At 38.3% G+C, this 21497-nt stretch overlaps 1 protein-coding gene across 7 annotated transcripts in view; it reads right to left on the bottom strand.

The window, feature by feature from the left end:
• ASXL3 (ASXL transcriptional regulator 3) overlaps nt 1-21497 on the bottom strand; it is a 188673-nt gene that overhangs the window by 91959 nt on the left and 75217 nt on the right. For 6 of the 7 annotated variants that reach the window (XM_084964436.1, XM_084964442.1, XM_084964437.1 and 3 more), the window contains one exon: nt 8388-8509. In XM_084964436.1, coding sequence (XP_084820562.1) covers nt 8388-8509 — 122 coding nt within the window. Of the gene's footprint in view, nt 1-8387; nt 8510-13528; nt 13597-21497 lie in introns of all 7 variants that reach the window. The other variant, XM_084964441.1, reaches the window with a different exon arrangement.

The following is a 21497-nucleotide window of genomic DNA, read 5'->3' as shown; positions in this document are numbered from 1 at the left end:
TGTGTTTCGTAAATGAATCAACCATGATGATGATAATAGAATAAAAAGACACTGAAAAGTTTTGAAATACAGCTTATCTAGCTGATCATTTTACGCAGAAAATTACCTGTAATAAAAAGGGTCTTAAGCACACACAAGTGAAGAGACGTTACATTCACAGTTCGAGGAAGGCTAAAACTCCTCCAAAGGTTAAAACGCTGACCATGGACAGTCTCAAACTTTTAAATTCCTGGTTTCTGTGGAATTTTTACCAATTTTATAACATCTCAGTTACTTGATTAATGTTCTTTGACCAAGAGTTGTCACAATCTCCTGAAATACTGCATTGACTGTATATTTCCTGCTGACAGAAACGACACCATTTTATTTGCAAAGGGTTTTAGCTGAATGTTCAACTTGTTGATCCCAAGATTTAGCAATCACATAATCACAGATGTGAAAAATTAAATATCATTTAAATGAGAGAATCAGATGGAAAGGCAAGTGGATTGGGAAATCTATTATAAATGATACTATTGCTAATAATAACAGGAAACCTTTTCCCTTCAATTCTTACACTTATTGAGCTTTTACAAAATTCCAAGCTCTGAGGTGGGGTGGGGGTGGGTACAGGGGACATAAGGATAAATAAGATGCTATCCTCCTCACCTAAGCTTGCTGTAAATAATATACCTAACAAGAGCATGTGTGCTATAAAATATTTATGACATTTCTCCTTTCCTTCAACAAGGTGTGTACATAATTGCATAAATCTCTCTAGCCCTGTGTTAAGAACTCCAAGCACTTCATAGACATTAACCTATCAATCCAATAATAAAAGAGAATAAGGCAGCGCAGTACCTTAAATTACAATTAAGCCCATCTTTGCCTACTATGTAAGACTTCACAAAACAATTAAAGCCTATATAAAGTGTGATTAGTTTGTAGGCATCTATCCATCATAGACTTCAACCTCTTCCCTTGGCAATCCAAATAGGCGTCTATTCATTTTATGTCAGGGTGGGGAGGTAATATTTTGGAAAATGTTCATTAAGAAAAAAAAAAGAGATGAAATAATAGGAGGCTTACAAGCTGGAATCATAAAGTCAAAGATGATATGCCTTTTTACAGCATTTGCGGTAAATAATAAAGTAACAAAAATTTTGTCCTCAATTTTTAGAGCTGAGAAGACTCTAGAAAAATCAGTAGCTATACAGAAATAAACTATGATATAAATAATATAATAAAAGAAAAACCCACATCTATTTTGAATTTTAAAGAGGCAAGCTAGGGCCAAAGTAGGGATAAAGGAATGCTTATTGAGCCCATTTTAATGGTCACAGTGGTTTTTTTTTTTTTTTTGAATATGTATTTCCAACTCAGAAATTTGAACAATATTTCATGAAACAATATTTTTTTAAAATACTGAGATGCGACACTATGTGCCTGTAGGTAATTAAAATTATGCCTACCATTTACATCATTGTTTTAAGTGTATTAAAAATATACACACTTTTTTGCTTTACTCCTAAAAACAAGCTTTCTATTTTACTCCCAAATAACATGGCTAGGATGAAATCAGGAAAAATTGGGAAGTCTTTGTACTCTGATGCTGGTCATCATGGGAAAGCAGCAGGCTCCTAGGTAAACTCAGAAGTATCAGAACTCAGCTGTCTCGGCGGCATCTTGATCACATTTACTAGATCCATAGCCCTTTCAGGCTAAGTCATTTTAAGCCACCTTCAAGATTCCAATTCCCTTTCTAGAAAGCAGGATTTATTTGACCATGGGCACTGGAGATAGCCTCTAAGCAGATCAAAATGAGGATGGAGGGGAAAAAAACAATATGGACTCAACAGATTCTGGGGTGGTTTGGGCTGGCTCCACACACACACGAGAACGCTAGTACCTATTATGTCCATGAGGCAGGTAGTACAGTGATGCCTCAGTGCAGGGCCTGAACTCTGCAAATAAAGGACCTGGTTGTTCATGGTTTGGTTGGTTAGTTGGCTTTGGTTATGCAGCTACACTTCTGCAACTATGAGCACATCAGCCACTCAACCATGGCTGTGTGTCTCCTTCTCACAATCTCCTGACATATGTGCAATACTTTTCAGAGCACACTGGCTGGGGGAAGCCAATGACCCAGGGGAGGCTGATGAGAGGGAAGGCACATACATAGCCCTTTAGAGGTGGTAGCAATACTCAAGAAAACACAACTGAATTTTTAGGTGAGTTTTCTTGTTTTAAACAATGTTCCAGACAAAACAAAGAGGATTCTGAGCCAAATTCAGCTCGAGGGCACCAATTTTCAGTACCTTCTAAACACCATTCCCAATGTTCCTTACCTCCCCAGTAAATGAGCCTGATCACTGCCCAAGAGAGGTTTTAACCCCCCACCCCTTCTAATGTGCTCACTTGTAGAGGAACAGCGGATGCTGCAGAGTTATCTTAACGACTATGAGGTACAAGACTGGAGAGTCAGAGAAAGATTTAACTAGCTGAGTAATGCTGGGAAATTACTTGGGTAAATGTCCCTGTAAAACAGAGACAATAAGACATTAAGACATTTTAAATAGGAACTCCATGGAGCTATTTTTTTTTATATAGGCTTTGGGGGGTATGGCCAATAGCCATCTGGCCTCCTTTGAGGCTATGTCTAGCACCCCCTTCACAACAGGGCACACCTGCATCCCACTGTTTTTAACTTTGAGCTTTAACTAAAATTTCAAGAGAACAAGAAAATTCCTATTTTACACTACAAATATAATTGAAGTTAAATGCAATTTACCTTGTAATTACCTAATTTTGGGGACCCCAGCCAGGAAAATATACCTCCATGTAACAGATTAAGAAAATAGGATTAGGAAGGCCACTTAGATGCTCAGGAAGATTTGCTTTGCACATGGATATGCGGAAAAGGGAGATTTATTTGTTGTGACAAACTGGGGAGGGGATGGCTTTTTCTATTCCACACCAAAGGTTTTAACTTGTTAGTGGTAGCCCTGTTGATCCATCTGTAACATGTTTTTGCTTTGACATTGACATTCTAAGTCTTACTATATTAGTGTAGATTTATTTTTGGAAGAGGATATCCCGGAAGTACTTCCAACCTCCAGGATATTTCATTGGAGTGCCAATGGAACATCTTATGGAACAATTTTAAACCCTAATTTCAAAACTAGAAAAGAAGCAATATGGAAACTGAAATAAATAAGCAGATGGCAAATGTAAAGTCAGTCTACTCTAAAGGGCTGTACCTTCAAGCTGCCCACATGGATAATGACCTCATGCCCAAACTACACAGAATGCACTGAACTTGCCAAGTTTAATACTTCCAAATATTATTCAATATTAAAGAAATTTACAGGCTTAGACTTGAAAATAAACTTATTAAATGAAACCAAAATAACAGAGCTCAAGTTGTAGGAAAGTAAATATCATTACCACACATCAAATTATGGACTTGGAGAACAGACTTGTGGTTGCCAAGGGGAGGGGGAGGGAGTGGGATGGATTGGGAGTTTGGGATTAATAGATGCAAACTATTGCTTTTGTAATGGATTAACAATGAGATCCTGCTGTGTAGCACTGAGAAATATGTCTAGTCACTTATGATGAAGCATGATAATGGGAGATAAAATAACGTACACATGTATATGTAACTGGGTCACCATGCTGTACAGAAAAAAAAATTTGTATTGGGGAAATAACAATTAAAATAAATAAATACTCTCTCGAGATAAGTTTAAAAAAAATTACAATTCTAGCTTTAAGAGAAAAGAAAGAAATCAGAAGATGCTGAGCAAGCATGCCATCCTCCAGACATGTATCACAATAGTTTCTTGTAAAAAGAGACGGAAAACCTTTAGAGGAACATTTTATTTTTAAAACAAAGTTTGAGATAACTGTGAAAATAATTTCCACTCCAAAGAAAAATAAAATAAGATCTAAAACCAGAGGCTTCTATGTTAACTTGGAATTTGCATAAATAAGTAATACCTCCCTTGTTTTAATAAAGAATACCAACAATGTAACTTAAGAATGCACCGGATGCAATAAGCCCTTTCTGAAAAATCTGAAAATACCGCATGCTGTGAATGCTAAAATGATGAGAAATACACACATATGAAACAGCTGGCTCTGTCAGCCACCAAAAACAGGCATTGTTGCTAGTACGCTAAATGTCAACACCCACATCCAGAAAGTGCTATCATGCAACATAACCTTTTGAATTTCACAGTATTGGTCAAACATATAAAGCAAAAGCAAAATACCCAGGGATATGTCTGCTTTGCAATACGAAGAGGGAAAAGGATCTGCAACTTCATGAATAAATTCCACCACCCTAAATTAATAATGAAGTCAAAGAAACCAACAGAAACAACACAGAAAGGTTCTGTTCTCTACCATGTTACTTCCCAAAACAGACCCCATCCCTTTTTGATCTTTTAATTCTTCTGTTTAGAAACTTCCAAGATTTAATTCTTCTTAATTATTCTTCCTTGAAACTCAAAAGCTAATCATTTCACAATTTTTAGGATCATGACAGCTAAAATACTAGGCAGAAAGACAACAGGGAACACGGTAATCAACAATCTGCTATTCTTCAGAGGTTTCTGAATATGCATATGTGAATATCCTATTCAGAAAAATAACTACTGAAATAACAATATATTACTCATGCAATTATACCCAACATATGATGTTAACTAATGTGATAATTAGAAAAAATTAAAACGATCCAAATATTTGAAGCAATGAGAATGCTCTATGCCAATAGCCAAAAGGCATTATAGCCTCCATGTTGTCCAGCCTGTAATTACACTGCAACCAACAGCAGTGCAAAGGAAAAGCATCCATCCTCTGTAAGAACTTGCTTTGGATTGGGGTGGGGCTTCAGAGTTAGGAAATTATGCCTGGCTTATTTTACATGAGATTTGTTTTAAATTATTTTTTTTCACAATACCTATGCTTATGTTACTTAATAGCTTATGGCTACCGGGGTTTGTTTCTGGTTTTTTTGCCTACTTCTAAGAATTTACACTGGACAATGTATAGTTGAATTACTAAGCCCTACTGACTCAGAATGTACTTCAGTAAAATGACAAAAGCTAATGTATTTGAGTTCCTCCCTTTAATACATGGTAATACTGAACATGAGCAGTCTTTGTTGGGAAATAATATTCTTTTTATTATTTATTTTTTCTTTTTCAGCCATAGGCCATACCCATCACATATGGAAGTTCTGAGGCCAGGGATTTTAAATTGTAGCAACCTCAGCAAATCTGCAGGGATCAGATTCAGGGATCGAATCTGAGCTGCACCTGCAACCTATGCCACAGCTGCAGCAACACCAGATCCTTACCCCATTGTGCCATAATGGGGACTCCTAGGAAATAATATTCTTTTTGTTTGTGTGTCTTTTTAGGACCACACCCGTGGCATAGGAAAGTTCTCAGGCTAGGGGCTCAAGAGGAGTTGTAGCTGCTAGCCCATGCCACAGCCACAGCAATGCTAGATCTGAGGCATGTCTGCAACCTACACTGCAGCTCAAGGCAATGCCAGATCCTTAACCTACTGAGTGAGGCCAGGAATTAAACCGGCATCCTCATGGATACAAGTTGGATTTGTTACCACTGAGCCACCACAAGAACTCCCGGGAAATAATATTCTTAATGACTATGCTATATTGCTTTCCTTCCATTATACAAATTCTCAAGAATGTAGATTTCTGTGGATAATGTCAAAAATTCATCTGTTCTATTATATAGCATATGCTGAAAGGAACTATTGGTTAAGAGGGCAGGACCTACAACTGTGATTCTGAGTTCAAATGTCATCTCCCAGATTTACTCACTGGCCAATCTTGAGCAAGTTTTCTAAATCTTGTGGGCAGAAGCTCCTCTGGCTTCTCATTTGAAAAATATTTTAAAGGATTACTTTAAAAGATGTATATGAGGACTAAACGGCATAGTGCCTATTAAATGCAGAGCATAATGTCTAGAATTCAGAAAAGCAAATGACAGCTAATGTAACTGTTATTAGGGTCATTCAGCTGGCCGTAACCTTCATGAGATTATGATTTGTCTCTATATGCATACACACAAGACATATTCACAACCACAGAACACATATACATTGAAATATGTGGATATATAGACACATAAAGAATTCTACATGGTCACAGCCATTCAACTATAAAAAAGAAAAGAAAACTGCCGATTTGCTGAGGTTGCTACAATTTAAAATGCCACAAGTTCAGTCAATTTTTGAAATGCTGTCTTAAGAAATTCAGCAATTACAGGGAATCTGGGCAAAATTCTGCAAGAACAGCTTTTCTTTCAAATGTATTTCCAATATGAATTTTGATTATTAATCAAACATTAACATATCTACTATTAAATTGTTCCATATTATCTGAGTAATCTGTTACTTGGTTGTACAAAAGGAAGTTTTAAGAAATTAATAAATAGCTCTGTTAGGACATTAAGAAACATACAGGACAGGTTTCTTAAAACAAGGCTTAGACCCTAATCAAGGAAGTGGCACTTCCCTTGAACATATTTTCTAAAGCACAACAAAACAAAAATACCCCACTGACTCAGTTATGTAATGTTTTAGAAATTGTAAAAAAACAAACAAAAAGTTCAAAGACTATGAAACTGAAATAAAGAAAGTGAAAAATGATGAGAAATGACAATACAGAGTCTTGAATGTTTGTCTTTACATTCACACACAGGAAGACTTCAGTGTATACACTTTCTAAATCACTGCTTTTCAGAAGTTTGAGTTTCATTTATGACTGCATCTGTGTTTCTTAAATCTACAGGTACCAGCATCTGGTTTTGCAACTTTTGTTCCATCCTGGTTAGTATCCCAGTACCTGCATCCTATCTGCCACCTGAATCAGCCTTTGGCCAGGCTTCCCTACCATCACCCATCCTTTATGCCATTAATTTAAAAAGGATCTCAATGCTGAATTCAGTTTTGTTCGTTGGCATCTAAACATCCACCAGAGCAATGATACGAAGGGCAAGCTCGCTCAAGATTATCTGACCTCTATAGGATATAATGCTGTCACTACCTTAAATATAACATCTATGAATGGAAACACTGCAATTCCAATTAATACAGAATTATTAATAAGTAACAGAATTCAGTACAGAAATGTTAAGTTTCTTTCCTAAGTTTCCTTGTTTGAACTAGAGGAGGAGGTGTAGACATTCTAAGTTTACCAGATTGGATGTGATGATTAAGTAGCTTTTCAAGTGGGTGGGCCTTCAAAACTTTTTAAACTTTAAAAACATGGTTTCTCTTTCCTTGTTATAAATATATCACTAGAATGACACCTCAATTCCTCGCCTGGGTGAGGGTCAGCAAGGGGTGAAGTGGAGGTGGCTGTCACAGAAGGATAAAAATAAAACATATGAGGAAAGTCAAACAAGGGAAAACCACGAGTTCAGGGTTAAATATGTGAGCTTCACATTCATTGATACTATTACTATTACAATTGTGTAATGTCCCCCTCTAACCAAAGCATCTCTTCCTTTTTCTTCTGGGCATTTTCGGCATTTCTGGGGTGGAGCAATAGCTGACATTTACAGAGTGATGATTCTGAGCGAGGCATTCAGGCTAAAACAGGCTTCTAATACGTCACCTCACCTAATTCTCAGAGCACTCTCAGGTCAAAGGTACTATTATTTTCCACATCTTCTGGGGGAGGAATTTAAGATTCAGAGAAAGAAAGTGGCTTGCCCAGAGTCACAGAGTGAGGAGCAAGAACTGAAACCAGGGTATGTCAGAGCTCAAAGCCCAACATTACCACGCCTGCTTCCCACCACCATCTCTGGACAGAAACACCCAAGTCAAGACCGCTTACCTAATACTGGCACGATACTGCAAAGCTAGCCTCCACTAAGCACCAAACATGCTAATGGATTGTCTAGATATAAGTGAGTCCTGGTTGCTATTTTTCTTACGTATAACGTAGCACATTTTAAGAACAAGAAAGAAATTACATTTATTTCTAATGTCAACCATCAGAAAAACATAAATAGAGGCCATAAATAGACCACAGAGACCTTCTTTTCAAAATATGCAATTCGTGTACAATCCCAATATGTCTATCATCAATCACATACACACACAATCTTAATATAAATTTCATATACTTCTGAGCACATTTTTCCCTCTTCTATCTGACATCAGAGTTCTCAGCCAAGCCGCTCCTAGTTTTTAGCACAGATTAAAGTCAGTGTTTTGAATGTTAGGGGAGTAGCTGAATGTGGAACACCTCTGTGGCTTTCTGAGGACTATGTTCTTATTTATTTTACTTTCTCTGCATAACCTCCCTCATCTTAAGCAGGCAGAACTGAAGGCCAAGGGAGAGATGCCAGCTACCTTACCTGTTTGAGGGCCTTTTTGGTGTGCTGCTGGAAGGAAGACACTAGCTTGCTCTGCACTGCAGTGTTGGTAAGGCTCGCCTCGCGAGTGGAAGATGCTTCATCAGTTACCTGCTTTGCACACACTAGAAACAGAGAGAAAATGATATTACTAATTTGAATTCCTTTTTTTATATTCACCATAATTAACTCACTCAGAGCTTTTCTCCAATTGAAAATGGAATCCGAAAATAAAGCAAAAGAGCACAGTAAAAAGAAGAGTCTCTAGATTTGAAAGAATTTCAAAGATGGGATCATTTAATAACTGTGTGGCCAAGGTTACATTTAACCTCTCTAAACCTCGATTTCCTTACCCACTAATTGATGGTAATTTTATGTCATGGGGCTATTGTGTGGACATAAAAAAGAACACAATGTCTGTCTGAAGAGTTGGGAGCCAGTTCTTTCTGGAGCTGAAGGGACAGACTGGACAATGCATAGTATTCTGAAGAGACAACCTAAATTAATGAAATTGTTTTCAATCTACCAATCTCGGAGGAATTATGATTTTCCTATTTCTATAGAATCAGTGGCCTACGGGGGCGTGTTTGTCCTTTCCAACCGGCCAAGGCACATAGCATGGAGGAGGCAAAATGAAATCTGAGATGCTTGGTGTCCACCGAAGACAATTATTTTCAAGAAAATTGTATCCTCTGCAGATTATAACATGATCTGCCCATTTTTGCCAGTCAAACTTTCCAGCCACCTGGTCTACAGAAGTCAAGCCCCCTATCACTTTCTGCTCTGTTGACACCTGTGCTGGAGCTCCAGTGCTAATATCCATCCTCTTCCAACATTCCACCCGGGGGACTGGGTTTAACACTGGAGGGACTTTGGCAGCTGCACAGACACAGGCCTTTCCTGTGTACACGAGGGGAGGGGAGGTCATTTGGAAAATCAGAGTGAAGAAGCACTACGGTTAGTGGCAGAACAGAGGCATACGCTAAAGGCAGGAGGCAAGAGGAAGTTAGGCGGAAGAAAATAACTTGAGAACATATTGTAAAAGCTCAAAATAAGATTTCTTAAGGGCACCAGGGTTCACGCTAATCCAAGAAAATTTTCCAAGGAACAGTAACTGGGGGAGGATTCTGATCTAAATTTTAAAGGAAGGTGGAGGAATAAAAAACTATTCTAGTCAAAAATGGAAGCCTATGGGAGTCCCCTGGTGGCTCAGGGGGTTAAGGACCCAGCATTGCTGCTGTGGCTCAGGTAACTGCTGTGGTTCAAGTTTGATCCTTGGCCTGGGAACTTCCACATGCCATGGGTACAACCAGGAAAAAAAAAAAAAGAAGCCGATGTCTGTGGAAGTGTCAAGTGCTGTTTTAGATAGACTCCAGCTCCTACTCTCTAAGAATGAAAATGTGGTTCATGAAAGAGAACGTTTGGAAAAAAGTTAATCGTTTTAATAACAAAAAGTAATCCAGAAGCCAAAATGAGCACTTTTTGGAAGGTAAAATAATTGTTATTAATGTCAGGAGTTTGATATGTGATTGCATTTCATCCTTAGAGCTTCCTTGTGAGATGGAAATGTATGATCTCCATATTGGAGAGAGAAAACCAGAGCTGAGAAAGGGTCAGTAATTTGCCCATGGTCACACAGCCAGAGAAACTTCAGAGCTGGGATCCAAGGCTGGGTGCATAATTTTCCACTTAACATATCTGGTCTCAAAGCCAAGAACTAATGCAAAAGATTTAATGTCTAAAGAAGTTTAATTTATTTGTGTCACGTTGGAGGTACTGAGACAGGAAGTTAATAAGGACACAGGGAACAAGAAATTTACCCATGACATGAAAAAATAGAGTGATTGGTCCAGGAAACATTAAGGTTGAGGTAGCAAAAGGATTTTCCCAGTGAGAGCAGTCTTTGAGTTAAAGATCAGGTAACTTTTTGATACAATATGACATTTTCCTTTAAAACAGTCTAAATGTTCTAGTTAAAAAACATTTTATAATACTGCTTCCATAAGCCATGGCTCCTGGTTTCTCTCCTTGAAGTCATCACTGGAGTAATTTGTAATACTTCGCCAAAGCTTACTTAACAAGAGATATTAGAAATAATCATCAGTTTACATTCTAAAGACAAATTTATTTTTGAGCTGATTATGTAGATGGCCTTTTCAATGTTCTGGAGCTGCTATGAAGTGTGACAAACTGGAGAGGTAAGAGTAAGGCATCAGACAGGATATATAAACCCAAGTGAACAGACCTAAATGGATGTAATGTAAGCCCAGCCAGAAGTCAAGTGTACATTAGCAAATACGTTTTATTACTTTCACATTCTTAGGGTAGTGTCTCCACCTAGAAGAACAGAAACTTAATGGTAGTTAAGAAGGATAACCAAATACAGTATGTGGATTTTAGGGAATTTGTAGAACATATGCTTCTGCCTCCTGGGCATCTAAGCAAATTTATCAATTTTCTCAGGAAATAATTTTATTCATAAGTGTTTCAAAGGTAAACTTCAATGCAGCAGGATCAAAAACAACAAATCCTGAATCAGTGGAGATGTAATTAAAGCCTTATGTCCCCATATTTTCTGACTGCTACAATAAGCAGTATACAATCAGCTGTCATCCCCCAAGGATAGCAGATATCTAAATTACAACTTGCTCTATTTCTTCCTGACTAGGAAGCCACAGGGTATTGTGATGTCTCTTTCAGTATCAGCAAATACGCTGTACAGAGTTTTTTAAGTTCACTATTGCACTGTGTTAATAGTGAATCACATAAATTTACATACAGTGTTTCCAAAAGAGAGATTTGGTTCAGTTTACAGCTTATAATTTCAGTGGGAAGTCAGGACAATAAAACTGAAACAGCATCAAAAAATACTATGAAGTTTTTTCTCGAGATGATTCATTTTCCTTTAACTCAACTCTGTTTTGCCTTTTCTTACATTCCATCTAGGCCCAAGTGAAGCATCATGAGAATTCTTTTACAACACAGTCATTTTACTCCCCAATTTCCTCTTTCTAGACTTGGTCCCATTTCTTGAGGTAAAACCATTTTCATCCAGTTATTTATTCCTGATAAAATAATTATAGAAATGTAAAGGAAGTATAATAGGAAATAAAATCTATAAGTGAGTGTTCCTTTGGATTTAAAAAAAAAAAACTTATTTTTAAGTGAAAAAATTCAAGAGTAAAAAAGGGTAGGACACAATGTAATGCATCCCTAGGCTTCAGTGTGTGTGTGCTTGTGCGTGTGTGTGGACAATGTAGACCCTAAACTTGGGCATATAATTGACTTGATTCATTCTTCTTCCATGTATCTGATGAGGGTGGGTGAATCTAAAAAACATTCACTAGGTAGATAGAGCAGCAGTTAAATATATTCTTGCAGATTCACATTCTGATAAAACACCGTTTTCACTTTTACTTATCCTTGCAGCTTTCTTAGCAGATGTCATAAATAAATAATACAAGGCTTATTTTAAACAGTTGCCTGACTATTTATCTAAGAGCCTGAGTTTGGTCTCTGAAATATAAGCCAAAGAAAAATTAATGTTAAAGAAAGGACCAGGGGAAATCCTCTGTATGTGAAATTACAACAGGAGCCAGGAAACTGAAGAATTAGGACAGATGTTTTATCCAATAAATATCTAACACTGACAAGCAGCTTAGAAAATGATATCTTCTTGGCATTCAAACAGACTAGGAGCTTTTCTCCCCCCTAACTGTGCACTGGCACCATCACAAAATGAATACCAGGATTTTATACCTGGAAACCCCATAAGACTGCCTGCCCTTTTCATAGCTGGACAAACAAAAGACAAGAAAATATTTTTTTAAGGGTATAGAAATATTATTTCCATCTATGTTTTGCTTGCCTGCCAAAAGTAGGCAAGTTGAAAACATAGTTAAAAGCTAATCTGCTAGTTTTTAATTCAATGGGTTAATGCGATTTTTTTCAGTAGTTGTTGCTCCTCTCTCTCCACTCTCATGCACACTCAGATCCCCAACCCCGCCTCCAAAATGTTCTTCTTAGAAGACTTGGGATCCAAGGGAGATGGAGGATTACAGGTAACCATGAGACAGCCTTGCAGGCTAGAGAAACTGGTGACTGTGTTTCAGCAAGACTGGATTCCAGCCTCCTTCCTCTGAGTCTCCAAGTTGTCCCTCTTTTTCATTCACCACTCAACTTGACAACACAATTGAACTGGAAAATCTGGGATTGAGTTCGTATTTTTTTTTTTAAAGTTGGTGCTAGAGAGAAGGTAAGGGTGATATTCCTCCCAAACTAAGAACCAAACCACAGACAGGCATACCGAGGGCTTTGACTTTCAGACCAAGACACAAAGATGGGAGAAGGCAGAATATAATCTTGACCCTGTCTTTACTTCTCCTCTCACTTCTGGTTACCTCCCCAACTCCCACCCTCTCTGATCCAGCCTGTTGAGACCCAGTGGCATCTTCTGAACACACATACTTGCTGTATTTTGTTGTGCTGCTGGCTGTCCTCTTCCACCTTTCTGCCTAGCAAACTCATCTTGATGGACCAAACTCAAATACTTCCCCAAAGGTTTCTCAACTATCCCAGTCCCTAAGGTAGACTTATTCCTCTCCTACCCATGTTTCCTTGGAACTGAGCGCATGAATTGATGCAACCTCTGCAATACTAGTACTTGAGTCTGACTTACCACCCACAGGCTCAGCACCTTGAGGACTTACTTATGTGCAAAGAGAGGCACAGAGCAGTTAATCTACAAATGTTTATTAAACTAAAGGGTCAAATTTGATTTTCATTAAATATATCTAAAATATCTATTTCTAAAGTTAACTGTCAATTACTGTTTTTTATAGGAATTCATAGAAGGGGAAGTCAGCATAGTTTTTTTTATTATGGAAAAGTATCCATAAAAGATACATTTTTAAATTAAAAAAAATTACCCTGAAGTCAATTAGGGAAAATATGAAAACCAAACTACAAAACATCCTATGCAAGTCAGGGAGAAGTCATATGACCTGACACTAAATGTATATAAATTTCCTTCTGCCATCCTTATTCATGGTCTTATTTTAAGAGGAAAGTCACAGTTTGGAGGTTTTGCATGGTAAAAAAATAAGTATAATTTAAAAGTCAAAATTAGAAATCACAATGCTTACTTGAAATGGCAGGAGCTGAATGGGGGCAGAACCACAAAACAGCCCAGGATCTGGGCTCAAGACAGTCACTGCAACAAACATATGAATCATTATATGTCCACTAAACCACACACTAAGTAACCGGCTATCTGAGGTACCTGGGGTTCAAAGGGCTAATGGGGGTGGGGAGACAGGCATCCTTTAACCAATTTCATTTTTCGATTCTCCTTCCCTCTACTCCCTTTCTATTTTTGGAATAAACTAGATGCTCTCAAATAAAAACAGTTTTCTATCAAAATGATCCTTATATACACTATAGGCTTAATACAATTTTTATAAATAAAAAAATAAATCAAAAGCCCACAGTATATCAGGGATAATACCATGGCACACTGTTAGAATTCAATCACATTTTTAAAAAGGGCTGCGTCTTAGAAGGAGCTGAATTGTTTATGTAGTAATCATTCATTCAATTGTAAAATTTTCATTGAGTACTTCCCTGTCAAGAACTGCATAAAATGTGGGGGTGGGGGGAACAGTGACTAAGAACTAAGACTTTGAGACCATAAGATTTCTTAAAAATACTATTCTTCCTGAGAATAACCAAGTCTACAAAGACCTAGTGGTGGCAACTAAAACTGGTTTTAAAAGATCAATAAGCAGGTAATTCAAAAGTATTCCCGGATTGGCAAATAATCAAAAAAGCTTATGTTTGGATTGTAAAATGTTCTATGCATCATACTTACATTTGAAATTGCACATATGAGATATTCGGGATATATACAGAAACAAAACACATGCCAAAAACTGTTAAAGATGACTTAATGACAACCAGACAAATTTGACTCCAACTAAATAATTCCAGAACTCCATTTCTTTCAGAGAAAAGACAACTCCTGAATCCTGTTTGGGCCCAGACTATAGAAAACCACCTCTCTCAAAGCATTCCTTATTCTAAGATAGGTATAGGTGTCTAGATTTAAACAATTTCCCTTGTTGCATTAAAAGAAAACATTCAAAGGGTGTGAGAGGCAAGCAATTAAATAGAGAAATAATGGCAAGAAAATAATGGAAGGAGCCATTTTCCCCTAAGAAACTTACAAGGGAGACAGGGTCTAAACACTGTACATATTGACATTAGATAATATTTGAACAATATTGTCTGTGAATAAAATATATCCAATATAACTGAAAGTTTTACTATATTTTATAGCCTGCTTCATTGAGCCAATGAAGTCCTCTTCTTACTCAGATGAGGTCTGCAAAAAAGTAAGCAAAATAAACCAGGAGGAGCAGTGAAGCAGATGATAAGTATACCAGCAATATATAGTCTTAAGAACACTGGAGTTCCCGTCGTGGCTCAGTGGTTAACAAATCAACTACGAACCATGAGGTTGCGGGTTCAGTCCCTGGCCTCGCTCAGTGGGTTAAGGATCTGGGCTGCTGTGGTGTAGGTCACAGACGTGGCTCATATCCTACATTGCTGTGGCTCTGGCTTAGGATGGTGGCTACAGCTCCAGTTGGACCCCTAGCCTGGGAACCTCCATGTGCTGCGGGTGCGGCCCTAAAAAAAAAAAAAAAAAGAACATGCTCCACAAGATGTAATCATACAGGACAACTTAGTGATTTGGATGGCTGATCTCATGGCTACACATGACCATCATCTGATACCCCAGAACTGGATATCTAGTTCACAGTTTCATCACAATGTCTACAAATGGTACATTACCACTTTGGTTTGCACTAGACAGGACACTGAATCTCCACAGCTAACTAGGAGGAATGGTTTATACACTGAAGGTATAGCTCTGGAATCCCTTCTAATAAGCACCCAACTCATCACCAGGGCAAGTTAGTTATACAAATATCTCTGGATATCCCAAAAAAATATCCTTCTAAACTGAGATGAGAAAGGAGAAACTCATACTAGAAATAAGAATATTTATTAGGAAAAGGATATTCTCTAGGAACCAGCCTTTAGCCACCTAATCCCTTCTACCATAGAACCAATACAGATTCCTCTATCAGAATTATGGGGAGCAAGAACACAATAAAGCTGCCAGGGGGAGGGAGAGGATTAGAAGCTATTTCTCTTCTACTACACAAAATCTGTGATTCTCTACAGTGCATCATGTTCCTGAAACGTCTACACAGAAATACAGCAACCCACCTAGAAAATGAGAAACAGAAAAAGCAGACAGGAAGAATATCATTAAAAGGTTGCTATAGGTGAAGCATAAGTGCTTCATTCACAGGCACCATTACTAATTACTTCAACATATAAAAGAAAAGTGCAGCATACAATAAAGGGAATTAGCTAAACAGATGGTTAACTGTTGCAGAAATGGTTATAAACTGTCACTTTAGAGAAAAAAGAATAGATTATCTGACATCAATTTAAAAAAAAAAAAAACAACTTCACTTTTTTTAAGAGCATGGGCGCTTTGCTCCTTCACACCAATCACAAATCACATCAATTGAAAAGAAATTTGACTAGTCAAGATGAGTAATTGGGGGAATATGTTTTATTTGAGAAGGAGTTTGCTTTTCTCATGAGATCATACTCTTTCCAATCTTTAAATTATGAAGTATTTCTCTCCTAGCACCAAAAAAAAAAAAAAAAAAAGAGGAAGTACACTTAAATGGGTCACTTTATCTGCACTTAAAGCCTTTTTGTTTTCCTCCTCCATTACTCTGGGCTGTTAAAAGTGACCAAAATCCATTAATACAAGAACAAAGTTCACAGTTCAAGGGGAAATATGTAAGAAAAAGAGGTCCTTAATGGGTAAAAGAGATGGAATATAGTTAGTATCTGCAAGTAATGTTTGAAAGAGCTGGGGTAAGTCACTGGGCCAAGTCAAGATGAAGGGGGTGGGGTCCACACAAAGCCCAGCTGTTCTTCATCATCAGAAAGCAGAAAAAGAGAAAATTGGTTTAATTAAAAGCTCAAGAGATTTCAGCATAAGGAAAAAATTCTTGACTATAAGGGTTATCAAAAACACAGAGACAAATATCAAGGAGGCTATGAGATTCTTATCCCTCTGGGCATTTACTATTAAAGTAATGTCTACTTTAATTGACTTGCTTAAGTAAAATGCTGGCATAAGAGATGATCTGGGCCTGCATGAACTTCTGAAGTCCCTCATATTTCTCATGAACTGTGAAAGCTGTGGGCTGGGATGAAAGAAAGAAGAATGAGAAAGAGTGGGCTGAGGAAGTTTTATATCCTGCCAATGGTCATTTCTAACCATGAAGAGCTTTCTTTTCCCTCTGTACTTTCTTCCATGTATAACTAAAACAACATCATTTTCACACACTTAAGTTGCCCTGGCCCACCAAGGTAGAACAGGTGTCTCTACGAGCTAACAAGGCTGTTAACAAAAATGCAGATGTTGGATAAAAGGCAGATAAGCTTAACCTAAGAAAAATCAGGGGACCTGATAGAGTCACCGAAGGAATTCCCTCTTCTCCTACAAGATTCTCCAGCATGGCTGTCAGGTAGAAATTGATTGTGAACACAAAGAAGGCTCATGTGTCATCTTCTGCAAAATCACAGGGGAGCAGTCACAGACAAGCTCCTGAAAAGCCTTCACAAGACCAGACAAATAACACCAGGAGAAAAGAGACATTGCAGAATCCGGCGACACGTTCAGAAGTTTCTCAAACCTTCCCTTCACAGCTCCACAGTCCCCTCATTTTCCCTTCCCTCCCCTGGTATAACATTGCCACTGATAAACTGTCATGTGATTACTCCCTTAGGGCGCCACAAGCTTCCTTAGTACCCTCCTCACTTCCTCCAGGAAGCTCCGCGTCTGGTATAATTGATGTCTCAACTGAGATCCTAGCCACACACTTCAGGCCATCTTAAAGCACTTTTCACTTCCGAAAAAAGACCCCTCAAACTGGGGCCTCTGAGCCAACGAAAACAGAGAGTGGGCTGAATAATGTTTCATTAAGTTAACATGACCCTGCCAAGAATCATACAATCAGAGACCTGCTTATAAAACTGGCCATAAGGAAAAATGAAAAGGGACCACATAAAATTCTTCGAATGTTGGAATCATTATTCACCCTGGGATCTGAGGACTAAAATATAGGATATGTGTTCTCTATAATCTTTTTTCCCTAAATAGAGACTTTTAAAAATACTAATTCTTCAGCTAGAGCGCTGCTTCCTCCCTGAAAGCCATTAGGGTTAATAACAAGCAGAACCTTTTTTTTGATCTCTATGGATGAAAACTGTACATTCTCCAGTTTCCTCATTTTAGAAGTGGATGGTTGCTTGCAATTTTAAACATGAAATATATCAGGGCCACAAAAAGAGAAGCTTATCTTTTCTTGTTAATAATAATCTATAAATAGAATGTAAAGAAGATGATCTACTGATGGTATCATTTCATATAAAATATGTACGGGTTCTGCAGCCAGCAATGCAAGTCAACTTACTATGTGTGAGCAAGTTCATGATATACCAATGTATTATGTCAGAAAACAACTCAGATACCAACATAACCATAAATCTCTGACTAAAATAGCCCATAAAATTCTAAATATTTTCTTTGGCTGACATAGATCTATACTTGAATTGGCATAAATGGTCATGGATTGTCAACAAAGATATATCAAGTGATTCACCTAAATCACTCTTCCCTCTTCAGAGCTAAGCTTGTAAAATTTGAAGAGTTTACTTTCTTGAGTCTTATGTTTAATTCTTATTAGCTTGAAAAACTGTTTTGGAGTCAATGAAACAATGCATGACTCTAGTTTTGATGCTGTAAATTCTATAATTGATAATATATGCGATTTTTCCCACATGGTAAAAACTTTCAACAAAACCTGAAAACAAAATCTCTTGGTAAGGCATCTCATTTAAAATGAATCTGATTTCCTACCCAACTCACCGTAAGAGGACTAAAGACTGACTGTTATCCCAACTCTACCTAAAGACTCAAATGTTACTGACTGGAATTAAGCTGCAAGATTTCTTTCTGGTTACCAGTTTTTGCCAAGTGCTTGCTTTTTAAAGACTTCTCGGTGTTCTCACTTTAGTGGTGCATCAAATGTCAACTGATCTTTGTTAATTTGAAATAACTCTGGTAGCAGAAGCTTATTCTTTGGATTGCCACAAGGGTATCTTACAGATTGATAGTTATTATTCACCTCAATACTTTTCACTCTTTCATCCCAAAGGAGGGAGTGGATAAAAGATTTAAAAAACAGATGGTAGGACCCTCCCCCTCCCCCCTCCTGCCCTTTCTCCCATGTCCTCACAACCCCACACATCCCCACTTGCTTCTCTAATTATATTTTCAAAGTATATTTATACAGCTGTAAGAAGTGTGGAAATTATATCCATTCTAACTTCTAGTTCAATGACATACTAGGAAGAGAGTAAGCAAGGATATCATCTCAACCAGTTCAGTTTCACAGAATTTATTACTGATTTGTAAGAAATTGTGTGGTAGCCTAGTCCTTCTTTGGAATAAACCGGTGGTTCCTCTTTGTCAAGTTATTTATTTATTATCTATTTATTTATTTGTCTTTTGTCTTTTTAGGGCCGCACCTGGGGCATACGGAGGGTTCTAGGCTAGGGGATGAATTGGAGATGTAGCTGCCAGCCTTCACCACAGCCACAGCAACACCAGATTTGAGCCACATCTGTGACCTACACCATGGATCACGGCAAGGCCAGATCCTGAACCCATTGAGTTGGGCCAGGGATCAAACCCGCATCCTCATGGATACTAGTCAGGTTCACTACCCACTGAGCCATGACGGGAACTCCATCTTTGTCAAGTCTATAATCAGAATAGAGTTGGACAAATGTTGGAAAGTCAAACTGCATCAGTGACTCTTGGCTATGGTCCTAGGCAAAGTCACAGAGTAGTCTGAGCCTGGCTTTTAAGTGTCACTCACATCTACCTGGGCTTGCCACTTGGATTAAACTTTTAACCTCTAAGTCTGTTTCCTCACTGGTTAAAAAAATTATAATTAAAACTGGAGTTCCATTGTGGCACAGTGGGTTAAGGATCTGGCAATGTCACCACTGTGGCTCAGGTTGACCCTACTGCACAGGTTCAACTGCTGACCTGGGAACTTCCACATGCTTTGGGTACAGCCCCAAACAAACAAGATGCAACTAGAGATTCTCACACTAAGTGAAGTCAGAAAGAAAAAGACAGCTACCATATGATATCACCTATACGTGGAATCTAAAATATGGTACAAATGAACCTATCCACAAAACAGAAATAGACTCACAGAGAGAGCAGATTTGTGGCTGTCAAGGGTGGAGATGAAGGAGTGGGATGGACCAGGAGTTTGGGGTTGAGTGATGCAAACTATTACATTTAATACGGATAAGCAATGACATCCTATTGTACAGCACAGGGAACTATGGCCAATCTCTTGGGTTAGACCACAATGGAAGATAATATGAGAAAAAGAATGTGTATATATGTATGACTGGGTCACTATGCTGTACAGCAGAAATTGACACAACACTGTAAATTAACTATACTCGAATACAAAAATTAAAATTAGAAATAGAAAAATTAAATCAAATAGAATGACAGAGCCTAGCAAGACTGACTGACTCAGGAATGTCATGAGGGTTAAACAATATCCATGTTAAACAGCTTACAAAGGCTAGGCATTGTGAGCACTCAATGGATTTTCAATTCCTAGGTTTGAAAATGTATCCTAAGGCTAGGTTAATGGGTTATACGCAGAAAAATACTTATCCTACAAGAAGCAATTGTGGTTTGCAATAAGATGTAAAAGTGGGCAAGCCAAGGAATAGTCAAGGAAATAGGCTATTTACTATTCTTTCTGTGATTCCTCAAAGCAGTTTCTCTAATACAACTTCAAAGGAGAGGCCAGGAAATCTAGTTTGGGTCACATTAGCTGGAAATGTGTGGGTACGTGTTATTTGATGAAGTAGCTATTCACATTTCAAATTAGAGGAGTTTGCTTATCCCTGCTTTGGTTTAATTATTGGCTAAGTGCTCTCACCCTGATCTCGACCCCTTTCCAGCCACTAAAACACTCCCACTGTTTCCTCTGAAATTCGGGATTAGTCATTAGAAAAATCTCCTATAACCTTCATCTCTTCTCTGAACACTCTCCCTCACATTTTGACGTACCAAACCTGGCTCTCACCTATGGACACCACGTCCCCTGGAACCCTCTCAGGGAGTAGCCTGTTTCTTTTCCACACATCTTGTACTGCTGGGCCTGGAAATGGGACAGGTGACTTCTATCTCCCACCCCCCACCCCAATCCTTAGGTGCCTCCAGCATTGTATCTCATGTCAACAGACTATGGCACCAACTACTCCCCCTTAATTTAATTATCCACCAACTCCTAGGTTATTCCCTTTCATTTCTGGAAGATTTTTGGCCCTAAATGTCATACCCTTTCAATGCTAGTTTTATCACAGGTGAACATTTCCATATCCACACAGGTAATTTCTAATATCTCATGGCAGGGCCACTACCAGCCTTTACAACATCATGCTGCAAATAAGAAATGACAACATTTCCTTCAGGTAGACCCTGCTCCATCCCATGACACTAAGCTGGGCAAAGGACGGGCTGCTGAATTTCAGCCACTGATGGCCACCTCAGCCAGGCCACTCTGAAGAGCACACACCCTGCCTACCCATTCGTGATAGCCTTTAACCCAGCCTCCCTCTTTCTTCTCATCTCAGACATACATCCCAGACTGTAACCCTAAACTCAATTTCATGCATTCCACTCTCATGTCACCTATCCTTCTAACTCATTTTCTCTAGAATACCAACGCAAACAATCCTTCCACCCAAAGGAGATCTCTACCTCCTCCTCCACACCATCTCTCTGGCAGTTGTGTCTTTGCTTACCTTCACAACCAGCTTAAATTCTATGCAGATTGATCTTAACACGCCATTCCATGCACCCTCTACTCTTGCATCCCTCTCTGGCTTCATCATTCACACCTGGGAAAATCC

Source organism: Sus scrofa, chromosome 6 (genome assembly GCF_054392235.1).
Source record: "Sus scrofa isolate SSC_HxYL_T2T_F1_AM1 chromosome 6, Sscrofa_HxYL_maternal_Yorkshire_Landrace_v2.0, whole genome shotgun sequence".
Classification (NCBI taxonomy): domain Eukaryota; kingdom Metazoa; phylum Chordata; class Mammalia; order Artiodactyla; family Suidae; genus Sus; species Sus scrofa.
This window is presented reverse-complemented; position numbering and strand designations above follow the sequence as displayed.